Source organism: Panthera uncia (assembly GCF_023721935.1).
Source record: "Panthera uncia isolate 11264 chromosome A1 unlocalized genomic scaffold, Puncia_PCG_1.0 HiC_scaffold_17, whole genome shotgun sequence".
In the NCBI taxonomy this organism is placed as follows: domain Eukaryota; kingdom Metazoa; phylum Chordata; class Mammalia; order Carnivora; family Felidae; genus Panthera; species Panthera uncia.
Genome location: NW_026057577.1, coordinates 6,883,925 through 6,902,162, shown reverse-complemented (window position 1 = coordinate 6,902,162; position 18,238 = coordinate 6,883,925). Strand labels below are relative to the sequence as shown.

Here is an 18,238-nt window from a genome sequence, read left to right as displayed (position 1 = left end):
CATGATCTCATGATCTCATGGTCCGTGAGTTCGAGCCTCATGTCAGGCTCTGTGCTGACAGCCTGGAGCCTGCTTCGCATTCTGTGTCTCCCTCTCTCTCTGCCCCTCCCCCACTCATTCATTTTCTCTCTCTCTCTCTCTTTCTCTCTCTCAAAAATAAAAAAAAAATTAAAATACTTATGAATACAGAACTAAACTTCATCTAGGTTTCAACTTTAAGAGATCAGAGACCACTGGCGGACCTATGCTCAGTCTCCCTCCTGTTGCCAATTCTCTTGATGTGTAAGATGGGAGAGTACCTGCACCATGCAGTTATGGTGAGGACTAAGAAAATATGTATTAAAAAGCTCCATATCATATGTCATCAGGGAAACACAAATTAATATACCTTATTAGAATGACAAAAATCCAGAGCACTGGTCACACCAAATGCTGGCAACGATGTGGAACAGCAGGAGCTCTCATTTACTGCTGGTGGGAGTGCAAAATGGTACAGCCACTGGGGAAGATGGTTTGGTGGTTTATAAAATGAAACATGCTTCTACTATACAGCTCAGCAATCACACTCTTTACTATCTACCCAAAGGATGTGAAAACTTAGGCACACACAAAATCTGCACACAAATGTTTATACCAGCTTAATTCATAACTGCCAAAGCTTGGAGGTAACCAAGATGTCCTTCAGGAGGTGAAGAGATAAACTGTGGTATATCTAGAAAATGCAATATTATTGGGGTGCCTGGGTGGCTCAGTCAGTTAAGCGTCCGACTTTGGCTCAGGTCATGGTCTCAATAGTTCATGGGTTCAGCTCTGTGCTGACAGCTTGGAGCCCAGAGCCTGCTTCGGATTCTGTTTCCCTCTCTCTCTGCTCCTCCTCCCCTGCTCGCTCTCTGTCTCTGTCTCTCTCTCAGAAATAAACCATTAAACAAAAAAGTATAAAGAAAAGAAAATGGAATGTTATTTAGCACTCAAAAAATGCACTATCAAGCCATGAAAAGACATGGAGGAAACCTAAATGTATAATACTAAGTGAAGCCAGTCTGCAAAGGCTATGCACTGTATAATTCCAACTATAAGACATTCTGGAAAGGCAAAACTATGGAAATAGTAAAAAAAAAACCAAACAAACAAACAAAAAAACAAACCAAAAAAACCAAAAAACAAAAAACAGTGGTTTCCAGGGGTGGGGAAGTAGGAGGATGGGGGGAAGGATGAATAGGGAGAGCACAGAGGATCTTTAGGGAAGTGAAAATACTCTGTATGATATCATAATGATGGATTCATGTCATATCTGTCCAAACCCACAGAATGGAGAACAGCCAGTGACCCCCAAAGTAAACCAGGAACTGTGGGTGATTATAATAAGTCAATGCAGGCTCACTGACTGTAATGAATGTACTGCTCTGGCTGGGGTGTCGATGGTGGGGGAGGCTCTTCACGTGTGGGGCTGTGTGGGAAATCTCTGTACTTTCCACTCAATTTTGCTGGGAACACAAAACTGCTGTAAAGAATAAAGTCTATTATAAAACATCTCCTCGCCCCCCAAAGCTTATAGTCCACTGTCTGGCATATGTATAGTAAGTGCTCAATAAATTGCAACTACTGTTATTAAAGCAGTTACACTAGAAATGAAGAAACACCGTTTCTACTGTAGTAATGCTAATCGCTGAATCAGTCTCAACATTTATCCTGATAAGATAAAAAGCATCCTTCTCAAAGAGGTAATCCTTGGGAGTCCATGACATAACCTGGACAAGTGATTCTGAATAGAATACATGTTATTTTTCAAAGTTATCAAGTGGAATGTAGAAATGTAAAATGACTAAGAATTTAGTCACAACCAGTTACGTAGTAAGTGCAAGTTTTACAGACTCTGTTGTGGTCATTATTTAAGAAAAGGATTCAACTAAAGGAAAAAGACATGCATCTCAATAAACAATAATGCCAAAAATGAACATAAAAAAACGAATATAACCATAGAATGATGTTGTAAACGATGTGGATTCAGCGGTGGTAGAATGCTTACCCACAACGCACTAACATCTAGAAGGAAAAACAAAACTCACACCCCCCCTGGTTTTGTTTACCTGGATGAGTCATGGTAACAGGCTCCTCTTTGGATTTATTATTGTAGATGACCACGGCCACTGCATTGTGGAAAGCAGCCCGTGATATTTTCTCTTTAAATGTGCAATTTCCCCTCTGCAGCAAGGCAATCCACTGTTTGATATTAGGAGGGACAAAGAACCGTGTTTGAGGATCACAGCCCAGATGATCAGCAACTAAACAGAAAAGGAAAAAAAAAAACCATTAATTTTTTTCTCAAGTAAGGATAAATAAAATCGATCTTTATCAAAGTGCTCAACTGTTCCCCCAAATCTTCTGGATACCCAAGGCACTTCAAGCAGCTCACTGTCAACAGAGCTATGAATATAGCCATGAAGGACAATACAATGAACCTGCATCCGTATCTGTACAAGGAGAGAGATGCTCCATTGAGATGTTAACCGTGGTGCAAATTAAAACCCTGAAAAATTCTGTGTAACTTCAGAGACTGACAAAGGTAAAAAAGACTGATAATGCCCAGGGTAGGCTGGTGAAGAGAGGAGGAAGAAAAAGCAAACACAGAAATCCCAACACCAAGGTGACTAATCTACCCCGAATTCTGCTTTCGTCACATCTACTCTTCACTCCACACCCCCTCCCCTACACCCTCTCCCCCCACACCACCCCAACGCTGCAGAGACTGATTTTGCTTGAGGTAAATGAGGCCAAACTGAACTTTGTTTCAGTTACCAAGTGGTCTTGTTAAAAATTCAAGCATGTTTGAACAAATTTCTTAATAAGTGTCTAAGGAAATTAGAAAATAAGTTTTGGCTTGTATTTGAAAATAATATGAAACTAGAAACTAGAATACATTATTCCTCTTACATTTACTGGTAAAAATTACAATTCCATACTAAGATATATATACAGTAAAGCCTTGGATTGTAAGTTGTTCTGTGAGTGTTCCACAAGATGAGCAAACATTTCTAATAAATTTTAACTGGATAAATGGGTGATGTCTTGCACAACGAGTAGTACATGACACTGAATATCACATGATCACACCTGAGCCATTGGTTCTTCTCTCTCTCTCTCTCTTCTCTCTCTTACTCTGACTGAGGGATTGTGGGTGATGGTCTCCCATGCTCGGATGCTCAGTCTCAGGCCACGGTGTTTGGCAAATATCAGTGATTTTTCAGAATGTTAGAAGGTGCCCACAACTGGCCCTAATGTATTTTTTGTCACTTCAAAGAAAGTACCTATGGACAGTCCTTTGCTTTTCCATACAAGAGCAAGCTTAGGAATGCTTTGCTTCATTCTAGGTCAGGCTACCTGCAAATATAGACCCTTTCCTCTGCTGCCTTATTGCCAGTTAGATTAAATACAGTACATGACAAGAGTTTATTAATACTGTACTTGTAGTCAGCATCCGTGCAAGCATATACAATGGCTCCCATGCAGAAAAAGATTCCATTGAGCCAACAGATAGCACTGATTCCGTGAGTGATAGTGAAAGTCACCGTACATAATAAACCCTCCTCTCTCATCTCCCTCACACCAGCCACGAAGGTTTTCAAAGGTAAGTGCAGGTTAATTTATGTATTTTTCTTTATACTTTGTATTTTAGTTATTATTTTGCATTATATTACAGCACTGCAATAATTTTTATATGAGTATTTTTAGGTTGTGGAGCAAATCATCTGAGTTTCCATGATTTCTTATGGGGAAATTCGCTTTGATATGCAAGTGCTTTGGACTACAAGCACATTTCCAGAACGAATCATGCTCGCAAACCAAGGTTTTACTGTATTAACTTTACTACCTCCACCCATCCAACAAGATACATGAAGACACCAAGACTACTTGGGACTAATTAATTATAATTACATGGCCATTGTTGTGGATTTGGGGGGAGAGTTTGTTTCAGATACCTGGAAGTACACTGGAACGTGTCAGGCTGCGCTCCACAATTTGGTCATCAGGGCTCTGCCACCCTTTGCAAATCTTAAGAAGCCACCCCTGGCTGCTTTTCCCACTACCCATCCTCACATTTCTAATAGGTTACAGTGAAAGGGAAGAGTGGTCCAGAGAGGGGAAAGAAGTCACAAAGGTAAAGTTTGCAGACCACCACACGCAGTGCCAGAGGATGGCAGGCCCTAGGCCTCTTGGAGTCAGTCACTATCAGTATTGCACTGGCTGGCGGGGAGATGACAAAAGGGTAACACTAAAAGCAAATAAGTAATAAAACTATTAACTCAGTATTAACTCAGTATTAACTGTGAAAAGATGACACAGTGGGGAAATATTTGCTTTCTACACCCCAGAAGCCCACTACTTAGCAAAAGAAATGAAACATTTACACTGAGCTGTAAAATGTAGAGGTGTCACTAACTTCAGAGAAATGGTACAACTATCATTCCTGTTTACAGAATATCTTTCCTGAAAGTCTCTTATTATCATGGTGAAGGATCGCAGTGAAAGTGTACTTGCTACCAAAGATGTCCTAATACAGTGAGAGATCAATGATTTCACGATGTCATGATATATATCGTTGACAACTACCACCCTTCTGCTTAGACAATTTCTGTACTCAGAAACTTTAGTCCTTTCTCAAATTAAGTGGATGCAAAAGAGCCTGTATCACAATTTTAGTAGTTAACTATTGAAAGGCACAGTCAAGGCATCGTGAAACTCTGAAATCCTGAAACAGACTGTTTACCCACAGTGGTATCTGTTTCCCAGATAAGGATGCGGCCTTAAAACACAAGCATTTAGGCTATGTGTTATGATAACCATGATAACCTCACTGTCTTGGGATAACTTCCAACACTATATCCAAATAGAGAGCAATAACAGACCTGGTTTTAAGTGTTTCATTTGTAATGCTTCAAGACATGCTGCTGCACAAACCCTGGAAGGAAGTGCAGAATCAGGAATAGCTAAAAAGATCTGTATTCCTGTCTTCAGCAAAATATTCACTTTTCTGTGACTTATCCCGTCTTCCCTATGATTGTACACGTATTCACAGTGGAATAAGGAAGACACAAGATGGTCGTGAAATCAGCAAGATGTGGGGTCCACATTCTAGATCAGCTTACTTACTAGCTGAGCAACTGTCCCAGGTTCAATGATCTCATCCTCAACTTTTTTTTTTTTTAATGTTTATTTATTTTTGAGAGACAGAGAGACAGAGCATGAGCGGGGGAGGGGCAGAGAGAGAGGGAGACACAGAATCCGAAGCAGGCTCCAGGCTCTGAGCTGTCAGCACAGAGCCCGACGCAGGGCTCAAACTCACAAACTGCGAGATCACGACGTGAGCCGAAGCCAGACACTTAACTGACTGAACCACCCAGGCGCCCCTCATCTTCAACTTTTACTTATTTACAAAGATTGAGTTAAAAAATTTTAATCTCACAAAAAAATAAAATAAAATTTTAGTCTCACAAGAGTTATGTATGTGAAAAAGGCTATACTAATTCCTCTATTCTTAAGTACTGAAAAAATTCCTTTAGTTTTATGGGCGTCATCCTATCTGGTCCTAGTGTTCCACCAGTTTGGTGCCATGGGGATTTTCTGTGCCAATGTGTGTGAAATCCAAACAGCTTAGCAGCACATGTCTGCTCCACATCCCTGGCTCATAACAGCTCCTGTTCCCAAGTCTCATTCTCTCTCCTCTTTGTGCTGACAGCATCACTGTCTGCTTAGAAGATTAGCACTTCGGGGCACCTAGGTGGCTCAATTGGTGGTTGGGCATCTGACTCTTGGCTCAGGTCATGATCCCAGGGTTGTGGTATAAAGCCCCACCTTGGGATCTTTGCTGAGCATGGAGCCTGATTGGGATTCATTCTTTCACCCTCTCTCTCTCTCTCTCTCCCTCTCCCTCCCCCCCTCTCCTGCCCTCTCAAAAAAAAAAAAAAAAAAAAAATCAGCATTTCAATAACAGTCACCATTTCCAAGGCTGAAAAGACAGAGGAAAGGGTGCAACCACAAAGCAAAATCTAGCAAACATACTGAAGGAGAACTTTAAAATTCTCTTAAGGAATCCCCACTAAGAAGAGATTCTACCAACAACTTCACAATCCAAACAAAGTCCAACACAGACTGTATGAGCAAAAGAATGTCCTTGTTCTCTAAATTCACCCAAACCATCATCCATAAAAGGCTCTGAAAACATTTACATCAGCAAGAATATGCAACAATAAGCAAGAATTAAATATTGAAGTTCCTGTTCAAGGAAGGAGTTTTCATTATTCAGAAGAAGAAGGTTAAGAGGTTTTCATAAACACTTAATACTGTAGCATGCTTATTTTATCTATTTATTCCTTCTTGTAATTACAAAATAACTTCAACAGTGAAAATGTTAACAGCTCTAGAACATCTTCCCAGGACTGAGGACTAACTGGTTAAGTGGCCCTACTTCACAATTTAATACCAGTTGTTGTTTATACTTGAAGCAATTTATTAAGTGAAGACATAGTATGGCATAAAATATCTATGCAATTAGCACCATTAAAATTTATCAATAGCAATTTGCACAAATTCAAAATCATTTTCTTTCTTTTTTTTTTAAACTGCCAAATTTACAAGAAGACTTCACCTCTGACTTCTTTGCATTTATTACTTATCAGGTCAGGAAAAACTTTTAGGAAGGTATCATGAAAATGTGAAATTACAGAGAATATAAAATACAGTATTACAGTATCTTACAATTTTGTCAATCATACTTCAATAAACCTGAAAAAATGTTATATTACAGAGAAATGGAACTTCAGGGTTTTTTTTGTATGATCTTTCCTGTTGCATCCAGAAACAATAATGAGACTTTTCTTTATTCCTTCACAAAAACCAAATAATTATTGACAGGAACAATCATGGAATCCTCACCTCAACGAACAATAACTTAAATGCTCAGCAACATAGTTAAGTACCAAAGAGAAATGTGACAGAACCAAACACTTTAGTCTTGAATTTACAGGAACCTCTAAAGGTACCGGGGAGGCATGCCTGGCACAGAAATATCAACAATACTGGTTGGTAGTATAAAGTAGCAGCATGAAGGTGCTTAGAAATCCAGGAAAGGAAAAGAGCAACATGACGGTAAAGGTTTCGAGGGAGTTGGAGCCTGAATGGAAACCTGGAAAACTGCTAAGCAGAAACAAGGGGTGCAGGAGTGACCGGCATAAGAACAGAACAAAGACGTAAGCCCTTCTTCTGAACTCTCCCAAAAATCAAGCAAGATGATACATAACCGAAGTGACCATACTATGCAAACCTCAGATAATTCTGAAAAGAGGACCCTGTCTGAAACAGGAAAAGAGGAAGAATATTCTGGCACAGAGTACGTAAATATTTAAAGGATTCTGTGAATAAGTAAGTAAGTAAATAAATAAACAAATAAAATCTCTCTTCCCCAGGAAGCCTGGTTCATTTGATTCAGTAAGACCTTGTCTACTGAAAATGCAAACACCCCATCTAGGACAGAGTGGTCATCACGTTATGGTGTGGGGGTAATGCTTCCTCCCATGCCTGATGACCACCAACCTGCTGCTGTGGTTAAGAGTCAGGCGGGGCTGGGGCACGTGACGGAGGGTGCACAGCACAGTTACCCTGGTGCGCTTCATGCTCTCAGAGCCTGCGTGTCTGGTTTCCTCTGTCTGAAATGCCAATCCCACCACTTCCTTGCTGACGACCTCCTAACCTCAGGATTCTGCTGAAGTTCCTCCTCCGGAACTGCCTCCCGGCCTCCTAAGGCTGAGTTGGGTGCTTTATTTGTGTTTCCATGGCATCCCGAGAGGACATATATCCTACTGTACCAGTGGCTGGCTGTTTATCCTGAGTATCTCCTACAGGGTGAGATTAGCATCTCCTCTAGTATGTCTGGCACAGAGCAGACATTTACCCTCTTAGGTGAAGGCAGAAATGGAGGAACGACAAAGGGAGATTGAGCAAGAACTGATACAAAGAACAAGTTTGTGCCAGGGACCGCAGTTTCATGTGTTCTGACTGGTGTAATGTTCAATCAGCGGCTTCCTGCAAAAGAAGTAAAAATAAAAATCAGCCTAATTAGTTACCCTAGATACAGATGTTTCCATGGCCAGGTATGTTATGGTTGTTTCCTATTTCCACATTAGATTATAATCTCTTTAATCTTCAGATTTCCCACTTCTTACCCTGTCTTTCCTTATTTCCCCCTGTTAAATTCTAATTTTATGATTCAAAGAATAACATGTAATTCTTTATTTGTGCTTCCGGTTTCTCAACTTTTAATGTTCAGCTACTGGATTTAAGTGTCTCGCTTCCATGCCTTCATCCACTTCCATGGATATAACTTATTTTCTTACGATTTCTATACTTCCACTTAAATCCAGCATCTTTTCATTACTGATCTTCAGTGGTTGTTTGGTCTTGTTGAAATGTTTTGCTTTTCCTTTTGTCTTAGTTTCCTGTTAACTCACTTGTACGTTTCAGTGTTTTCTCTAAACCTTGCATCCACTCTAATTTTCTTATCCCCTCCCCCCATCCCCTTGCGGTTCTGTTAGTGTTTTTCTTTTCTGGTAGGATGTGTTATCATAATGGCCGGGAAAAATTATCTGGACCCTAGACTTTCTTGATTTCTCAGGAGCCTTACATTAATGATTATTCCCTGTTTTCTTTTTCCTCTCAATTACACCTGCTGGTTGGTCCCTTCCATTTTAAAAATAAAGAAGAAAACAGACCTCTTGAAAGACCCCCATTTGCTGCCACTGCTGTCAAGAGCTGCCTGTCCTACTGTTCCCACCTCCTCAGTGTCTACTCATTCCTCATCACATTTCATCCAGCCACTCCATGAAAGTGCCCTGAAAGGTACCAATAACCTCAGCACTGCTATCTTGGGACACTGTGCCCTCCTCCAAACGGACTCTCAGTAACATCTAGCTCAGCTGAGCGCTCTCCTGCCCTGGCTCTCAGGGCCCTCCTCCTCCTCTTTCACAGCCTTCCTTCCTGGTCTTCTTTCCTCACTCCTCTCCCTACACCTGTACCTGCAGTGTGGACACTCCTGAGCACTCAGACCACTTGGATGTAGGTCTAGGACCCCCCTCTCCCCCGCAAGGGCTAGAGGTTCTTTCTACACTGATGGTACACTTTTTTCTTACTGGAACAAGGATGTTTACTAACATCTTCTGCTAATCAGCCCTTTCCTGAGAAACTATTTTTCACTTTTTACTTATATAAATTCACAGTTTCCAGCATATAAACTAAATCAGGCCAACAGCATGCTAAGAATCAGGAGAGAAATATGGAAAATTATACACAGGGAAGGGATCTATTCCCCTCCCATTCCAAGCAGAAACTGGTCTCGAATTTAATGAGCATTTAACAGACATTCTTCGGGCACGTGTGTGGCTCAGTGGGTTAACTGTCTGATTCTTGACATCGGCTCAGGTCATGATCTCGAGGTTCCTGAGTTTGAGCCCTGTGTCGGGCTTTGCACTGACAGCATGGAGCCTGCTTGGGATTCTCGCTCTCCTTTTTTCTCTGCCCCTTCCCTGCTTCTGTGTTCTTTCTCTCTCTCTCTCTCTCAAAATAAAAAAAAAACTTAAAAAAATGAGCTAATAGGCATTCTTGAAGGTCTCCACTGGCTCCCATGGAGGGAGACGCGGGAGGGAGTCTCTGTAGGCAGGTGGACAGTCTGTCACTGTCTGATTTGTTTGTTTCCAGGTTACTCTGCCTCACTTCCAGGCAGGACCATGGGATCGTCCTGGGGTCCAAAGTACATTCTGTTAGTTGCCCCCCCCAAAACAAAAACAGAAACCTTTTTTAATTGGAGCATCTACAGATCACCTCTAACCAAGCCATATGCTTTCAGTAACATCTACCTGGGCTCCAGCTCCAGGGGGAGGGAAGTTGACACGCAGTCTGAGATGAGCCACAGAGAAGTGAAGAACTTAACTACATTTGAGGAGAGGCCTTTTCTCTGTTTCCCATGGGAATGTGAATACGGAAACGTGGCTCTAGCTGTTGCTGGCAGTCATTTTATGACAAAGAGGGAACAATCTTAGGACCAAATTAAAGCTAAGATGGCAAAGGGGAGGGATCAAAAGGAACAAGATGCCTCCTAACACTGTTGAATCCCTCAAAGTGGTCCTAGCTTTGAGCTTCCAGTTCTGACACAGAACACTATTTGTATGCAGTGTAAGCAGGCATTTGTTGCTTGAAGCATTCACACTTCTTGTGTATGTCAAGCAGCAGTGGTTGAGATTGGGGCTTTATCCCTGCTGAGGGGCTCTCTTAGTTCACCAGGATCCACGCCTGGCTACTCAAGCCCACCAAGAAGAAGTCTGAACCTAAGGAGAAGGCTTCCCTGGGAAAGTCCTTTGCCACAGGGAGGCAGCCAGGAGGTCAGTCCTTTGTCACTTTCCCTCACTCAAGGGATGTGGTAGCCATCTGGGAAAGGAGAACTTTGTTGGAAGACTAACATGTCGAGCAAGGATTCTTGACAAGGATCCACATGGGCAGAATGCAAAAGGCTGATGGAATGCGAATGAAGGAAAATCATCTTTATTTTTGCTACATTTGGAATGAAATCTAGCGTTTTCTTCATCTATGAATGTAGACAAGAAAACATCTGTTAACTGTAACTAACAGCAATTACATTAGTTACTGCAGATATGGCAAAAACATAGTAGAGATTAAACTTAGTAGACCCAACATAGTAATCAAAATGATCAGACCCAACACTAGATCCGTTACTTAATATGATCATAAGGACACACAAATATTTTGAATACCGGTACTGTTTCAGGAGACTTGGTTTCCTTTAATCCTACTTACTTTTGCACTTACCACTATTCTGAGAAGCAGCCTAAGGTTTTCTTTTTCACTAGGCTGCAAAAGGAGTCTCAGCTGCCAAGTTTAGTGAATTCATATTACTTATATACTTGGATCCGTTTCTATTACTTTACTTTGTTCTCATTTATCCTGTTATTCCTAAGTTTTTTTTATACTTTCCCCTTCTCTACTTCTGAATGCACTGATCATGTTTTCTCTGCTCCTCCTCTTTTCCTCCATTTATATATTCAAGTTTTGCTTTTTATTTTTTAAAAAATTTTTGTTTATTTTTAACAGAGAAAGAGAGAAACGGGGAGGGAGAGGGAGGGTGGAAGAGAGAGAGATAGAATCCCAAGCAGGCTCTGCACTGTCTGCACAGAGCCCGACATGGGGCTTGAACCCAGGAATCCTGAGATTGTGACCTGAACCAAAATCAAGAGTCGGACAATTAACCAACTGAGCCACCCAGGCGCCCCCCTCAAGTTCTACTTTTTAGAGGTCACTCTTAAAATGTTAACTTGTATACCTGATAAAGAGTTTATATTTAATCAATATCTCTATTTTCTTCCTGAATAACAATTTCATAGGGCTACCACAATGAAGTCCTACAAAATTGGTGACTTACACAGCAGAAATTTATTCTCGCACAGTTGTGAAAGACAGAAGTCTGAAATCAGGGTTCTGGCAGGATCATGTTCCCTCTGAAGGCTTTAGTGGAGAACCTTTCTTGCCTCTCCCAGCTTCTGGTGGCCCTGGGTCACTCTGGCTTGTAGCCGCATTATTCCAATCTCTGCCTGTCTTCACATGGCCTTTTCTACTGTGATGGTGTCTTCATTTCTGTCCCTAAAGATACTTATTGTTGGACTTAAGGCCCACTTGGGTGATGCAGGACGCTCTCATCTCAAGATCTTAATTTAATTACATCTGCAAATGTAATTTTTCCAAATAAGGTTTCTACACTCACAGGTTCGGGGGCATGGACACCTCTTCTGGGAGGCCACCATTCAACCTACTACAGAATGCAGCTCCAACCACCCCATTTCATCTTATGAGTAGTTACCCAGCATCCAATTCTACCTTGCTTTAATTATCCCATCCCTAATATTTAATGTTTCATACAGTCAATGCTGATTAAATGTTACCTACAGATACTTGTCAGCCTTTATGTTAGTTTGGGATCTCCAGAGAAACAGACCAGTAAGATATGTGTGTGTGTGTTTGTAAAGAGATTTATTATAAGGAATTAGCTCATGTGATTATGGAGGCTGACAAGTCCTAAGATATGCGGGGTAAGTCAGCAAGCTAGAGAGTGGATGTGATGATGTGGTTCCAGTTCAAAGTCAAGCAGCTTGAGACCCAGGGAGAGGTAATGTTTCAGTTTGAGTCCAAAGGCAGGAAAAAGCCAAGTCCCCAATTTGAAAGCAGTCAGGCAAGAGGAATCCTCTCTTACTGGAAGGAAAATAAACCCTTTTGTTTCATTCAGGCCTTCAACTGATTGGATGAGGCCCACCTACACTGGAGGGCGTCAAATCTGCTTTGATCTGCTTTATTCAGTCTACCAACTTAAATGTTAATCTCATCTAAAAACACCCTCATAGAAACACCGAGAATGTTTGACCAAATTATCTGGGCATCCCCGTGGCCCAGTAAAGTAACACTTAAATTTAACCATCACAGTCCTCCTCACATCTCACTTATTCCTTGTGTGTTTCATTTCCTTCTTCCTTATTAGAATAGTAAGAACACATCCTTCTGATATTCTTTTATTGAGGATCTGTTAAAGATAAAGTCAGGTTTTCAAGTAAACCTGTCTTTTAAGATCTGAAAACATCTTTCATATGATCCCATTTTTGAATGACAGTTTAATTAGTAAAAATTTCTAGATAGTTACTTTTCTCTCAGCACTTTGAAGATATTATTCCATTGTCTTCTGCTTCTTATGTTGAGGAGCTAAAAAAATTTTTAATTGTATAGGTTCTCAACTGTTATTGTGTCTACTTTTTACTTTCAAATCTAGTATCTTTAAAAAATAAAATAAAGTGTTTCTTATTTTTCTTCTAATTGGCAAGTTTTACTTTGGTTATATTTACTCTAAAGAAACAAATTTTTACAACAAGTCATAAGAAGAAGGCAACAACGAGCTATCTTCTGTACACCTAGAGTGCTGGATATATCAATCAACATTGCAAGAAGGGTCATACATAGTTGAACTGTCAGCAAGTTTAATTGTCAATAGCTATCCATTATCGTTTGTCTTCTATACTTAGTTACTGTATATCTCAAATGGATTTTGATTATTTTTCACATCCTCACAACTTAAATATATCTGCTGGATGTTCTCCATGACATAATAAAAAGCATCTTAGGACTAATTTTAAATGATGGCTAATACAAATCACTTTACCTGCAAAGTTATATTCAAAAATAATTTCTATTACAACTGATACAACAAATACTTCATGGAAGAGAGATGCTACAAATCGAAATAACTAAAAATTGTGGCTAGATCTTCACACAGATGTGGTACTACAGTATAAAAGACATGTAAACTATTTAATCTACGTCACTCCCCATTTCACAGAAGCATTATAGTATTGAGTACAAATCTTTTCGAGGCTCTCTCTTTTTACTCCTATCCATCACACTTTCCTCTTACCTCGCTGCCTACTCTTTCTCATTTTTCCACTGCTAGTCTCTTAGCTGGAGGTGTTTCACCAAGAATCAGCCGTAGGCCCTCTTTTCTCAGCGGGCAATGTCATCCACTCCCATGGCTTCAACCATCACGTGTACACGGATACTGTCCAAATCTAACCTCTCTCTTATGCTTTATTCTGTCATTTTCAATGGCTTGCTAGACATTTCTCCATGAATACTGAGTATCTCAAACTCATTATCTTCCCCCCTCAAATGTGATCTTCCCAGGAATTCCTAACAGCATCAACATTTACCTAAACACACAGGCTGAAATCCCCGTTGACAAACAAGGAAATGGCAATTAAGAAACAAAATGAAATGGAGTGTTAAGTTTTCTTGGCTGCCACCAAAAAGCCCACCAAGGCTGAGCAAAGCCACTGACTATACCTCAACACTGCTGAGGCACAGAGAGATGGAAGAACACCATCAAGGGCTGGGGAGTATCCGAAGGCATTATTTCTCCCTCAGCTTTACTGAGATATAGTAAGTAAAATCTATATATATTTAAAGTGTACAACATGATGATCTGATATACCTGTACACTGAGAAATAATTACCACAATCAAGCTAATTCATATATCCATCACCTCATATAGTTACTTTTAATTTTTTTGTGTTTGGTGAAAACACTTAAGATCTACTTTTCAGCAAATATCAAGTATTCACCATAGTATTAGTAGGTATGGTCACCATGCTATGCATAAGATCCCCAGAACTTATTCATCTTATAACTGAAAGCTAGCAACACTGGAAGGCATTATTAATCCTTGGGCAGAAAAAGTAAAGAATGTGGGAGCACCCCTTTTTTGCTTTATTTATTGCTTCTTTCTTCTGGTACAATACTTCTAGTATTGTGCCATCAGACACAATGGCAATGTTAACAAAGACTGGACTATCTGGAAGATAATTTCAAACTTAGGAATGATGGATTCAACAATACATTAAAAGGAACACATGTCATGATCAAGTGGGATTTATTCCAGGGATACAATAATGGTTCCACCTCCACAACTCAGTGTGATGCCCCATATTAATGAAATGGAGGATCATATAATCATCTCAATAGATGCAGAATAAGCATTTGACAAAATTCAACATCTATGATAAAAAGTCTCAACAAAATTGGTATAGAGGGAATGTACTTCAACATAATGAAGGCCATATATGACAAGCCCATAGCTACTATCATATTCAACAATGAAAAGCCTAAAGCTTTTCCCTTAAGATCAGAAATAAGATGGGGATGTCCACTCTCACTGCTTTTATTCACAATATAGTACTAGGACTCCTAGTATCTCAAACTCATTATCTTCCCCCCTCAAATGTGATCTTCCCAGGAATTCCTAACAGCATCATCATTTACCTAAACACACAGGCTGAAATCCCCGTTGACAAACAAGGAGCAACTACACAAGAAAAAAATAAGAGGCATCCAAATCTGAAAGCCAGAAGTAATATGGTCTCATGACATTATATACAGAAAACCCTGGGGAGTCCACCAAAAAATTATTACAACTAACGCACAAATTCAGTAAAGTCACAGTATACAAAATCAACGCAGATAAATCTGTGGTGTTTCTATACACTAATAATGAATTATTAGAAAGAGAAGTTAAGAAAACAATACCATTCACAATTGCATCAAAAAGAATGAAATACCTAAGAATAAATTTAACCAAGGAGGTGAAAGACCCATATACTGGAAATTAATAAGACATGGATAAAAGAAACTAAAGAAGAAACAAATAAATGGAAAGATATTCTGAGTGGAAGAATACCATTAAAATGTCCATAGTAACCAAAGCAATCTACAGATTCAGTGCAATCTCCATCAAAATTCTAAGGGCATTTTTCACAAAAATAGAATTAACCCTAAAATTTGCATGGAACCATAAAAGGCCATGAATAGCCAAAGCAATCTTGAGAAAGACAAATAAAGCTATAAGTATGATGCTTCTTAATTTCAAACTATATTATAAAGTTGTACTAATAAAAACTGCATAGTATTGGCATAAAAGTAGACACACAGATCAACAGAAACGAGTAGAGAGCCCGGAAATCCACACATACATGGTCAATTAATTTACAACAAAGGAGCCTATAATGTTCAACAGGGGAGGGCCAGTGTCTTCGATAAACAGTGCTGGGAAAACTGGATAGTGACTTGCGAAAGAATGAAACTGGACTCTATCTTATACTAAACACAAAAAGCAACTCAAAATGGATTGAAGATTGGAACATACGACCTGAAACCATAAAACTAGAACAAAACACAGGCAGTAATTTCCTTGACATCAGTTTGGCAATGATTTTCTGGATCTGACAACAAAAGTAAAGGCGACAAAAGCAAAAATACACAAGTGGGACTACAGCCAACTAAAAAGCTGCTGCACAGCTAGGAACATCATCAACAAAATGAAAAAGCAACCTTTCGAATGGGAGATAATATCTGATAAGGGGCTAATATGCAAGATATATAAAGAACTCCTATAGCAAAAACATTTCATCTTAGGGTCCTTGTTTTATGCAAGTTTCTATCCATACAGTTCCCCACCATTCCTTACGTTTGACAGGTGTTAGTTGTGTGATTCTGTTAACCTTGGAATAAATGGTATGTGAGTTAAAAGAAATGACTCATCCCTACAGAAAAAAAAGAAATGATGGACTATAACAGCTAACTGCTGAGGAAGGAGGTAGGAAACACGAAAAAAAAATCATACAGTCCCTATGGAGGACAATTAGAGAAAAAAAGAACAAAAGCCTATTGTGGGAGACTACTCACATGAGAAAACAAATGGGAACAGGAGATTTAAAGTTTTCATAATCTGAGATGTCCATAAATAAATACAAGTAATAAGAAAAATCTTTAAAGTTCACCTTAAATAACAACTAATCAATGAGCCTTGTTGAAGTGGGTCCTGAGACTGGCCCATAACAATAGAAAAGCATATTTTACTAAGGAACTATATATTATTCAGAGGGGGAAAAAAAGGAGAAGCAGATTATTTTATATCAAGATAACAGATGTCCTATAGGGAAATCCAACTGAAGAGAACTCAAGAATGTGTCTAAGAGACAGGAAAGAAACTCTGATGGGGGCAATATACCTACACCAACTGGCCAAACGGGTGCCAACGGCCAATAGAACTGCAGAGATCTTGTTCAGCTAAAATTAGTATCTGACAAGTTCGTGATCTGCCTTAGCATTCATTCCATCTCCAACACGATAATGGCTAGGGAGAACCAGGGGAAACTGCTACCCAGAACCTAACACACACCCATTACGTGAAGGGACTAGTAATTAGGAAGAAAGCAACCCATTATCACAGAGTTTGTAAAACCCAGGGCAAAGATAGCTGGGTAATTACAAATCATCCTGATGAGAAAGAAAATGAAGAAACCAGCAAGAATGCACAAGATAAAGTTTAAGAAAGGCTCACACAAGGGCTGTAAAGGCAAATGTAGGATGACAGTACAGACTCAGAAAATTATCTTCAAAAATTAAAAAGTCCAGAGTTAAAGATTGCAAATAATGACAGAAACAAAAGAAGTATGTCTACTGCTCAGGGTCAACAAAATAATGGATGAAAACATTTTCAAAATCTTTTTGCTTTTGTTTCCTCTATTAAGGAGAACAACCTGAGAATAAGACCATCCCAGTAAGGCTAAAGGACATTGAAAATGGGTGTGGAGACTGTCAGAAAGCAAATATGCTGATTCTTAAGACAGGTTTCTCTGTTACATACTTCCATTTCATTTCAGTAAACCTGCTGTTTAATATACCTTGTGCATTCATGCTGGTTTCTTCAAGAAAACTTCCATCCCGTTAAGATGTAATTACCCAGCTTTCTTTGCCCTAGGATTTGCAAACTTAAAAATGATATAGTTGCAGGGTGCCTGGGTGGCTCAGCTGGCTAAGCGTCCGACCCTTGATTTTGGCTCATGATCCCATGGTTCATGGGTTCGAGCCCCATATCGGCACTGGCAGGATGAAACCTGCTTGGGATTCTCTCTCTCCCTCTCTCTCTGTTCCTCCGTCACTTGTGTATTCTTTCCCTCTCTTAAAATAAATAAACTTAAAAAAAAAAAACCACAATAATATAGTTGCTTTCTTCCAAATTTCTGGTCACTGCTTTACATCAAATGCAAAGGAAATTTTCCAGCCCTGGGCATAACATTCTCCTCAGCAGTGTCAGTGGTAGCTAACCACTTAACTTATAAGATAATGGACATTTCTTTGGCTCCCTTTCTCTCCCTGTCAGTCCTATTGGCTAGTCAGTCTTCTCAGCACCTTTTGCTGAAAAGACTATTCTTTTCACCCACTGAATTGTCTTGGCATCTTTGCAAACAATCAATTGATCTCACTTCTATTCCACTAATCTGTAGGTCTATGCCAGTACTACACTGTATTGTAGTTAGGTTTTGAAATCAGGAAATGTGATCCTTTTAATCTTGTTCTTTTTCAAGACTGTGTTGACTAGTCAGGCTCCACATGAATTTTGGAATCAGCTTGTCAATCTCTGCAAAAATCCCCCTGGTATTTTCTTAGGGTTATGTTGAACCTGTAGGTCATTTGGGGAGTATTGCCATATGAACAATATTAAGTCTTTGGATCCATGAATATGGGATGTCTTTCTACTTATTTAGATCTTTAATTTCTTGTGACAATGTTTTATAGTTTTCAATGCCA

General features: G+C 39.6%; 1 protein-coding gene across 1 annotated transcript in view; it reads right to left on the bottom strand.

Moving 5' to 3' along the window:
- Positions 1-18,238, bottom strand: part of RNF130 (ring finger protein 130) — a 108,386-nt gene that overhangs the window by 73,156 nt on the left and 16,992 nt on the right. The window contains exon 3 of the mRNA XM_049648819.1: positions 2,088-2,282. Within this exon, the coding sequence (XP_049504776.1) occupies positions 2,088-2,282 (195 nt within the window). The remainder of the gene's footprint in view (positions 1-2,087; positions 2,283-18,238) is intronic.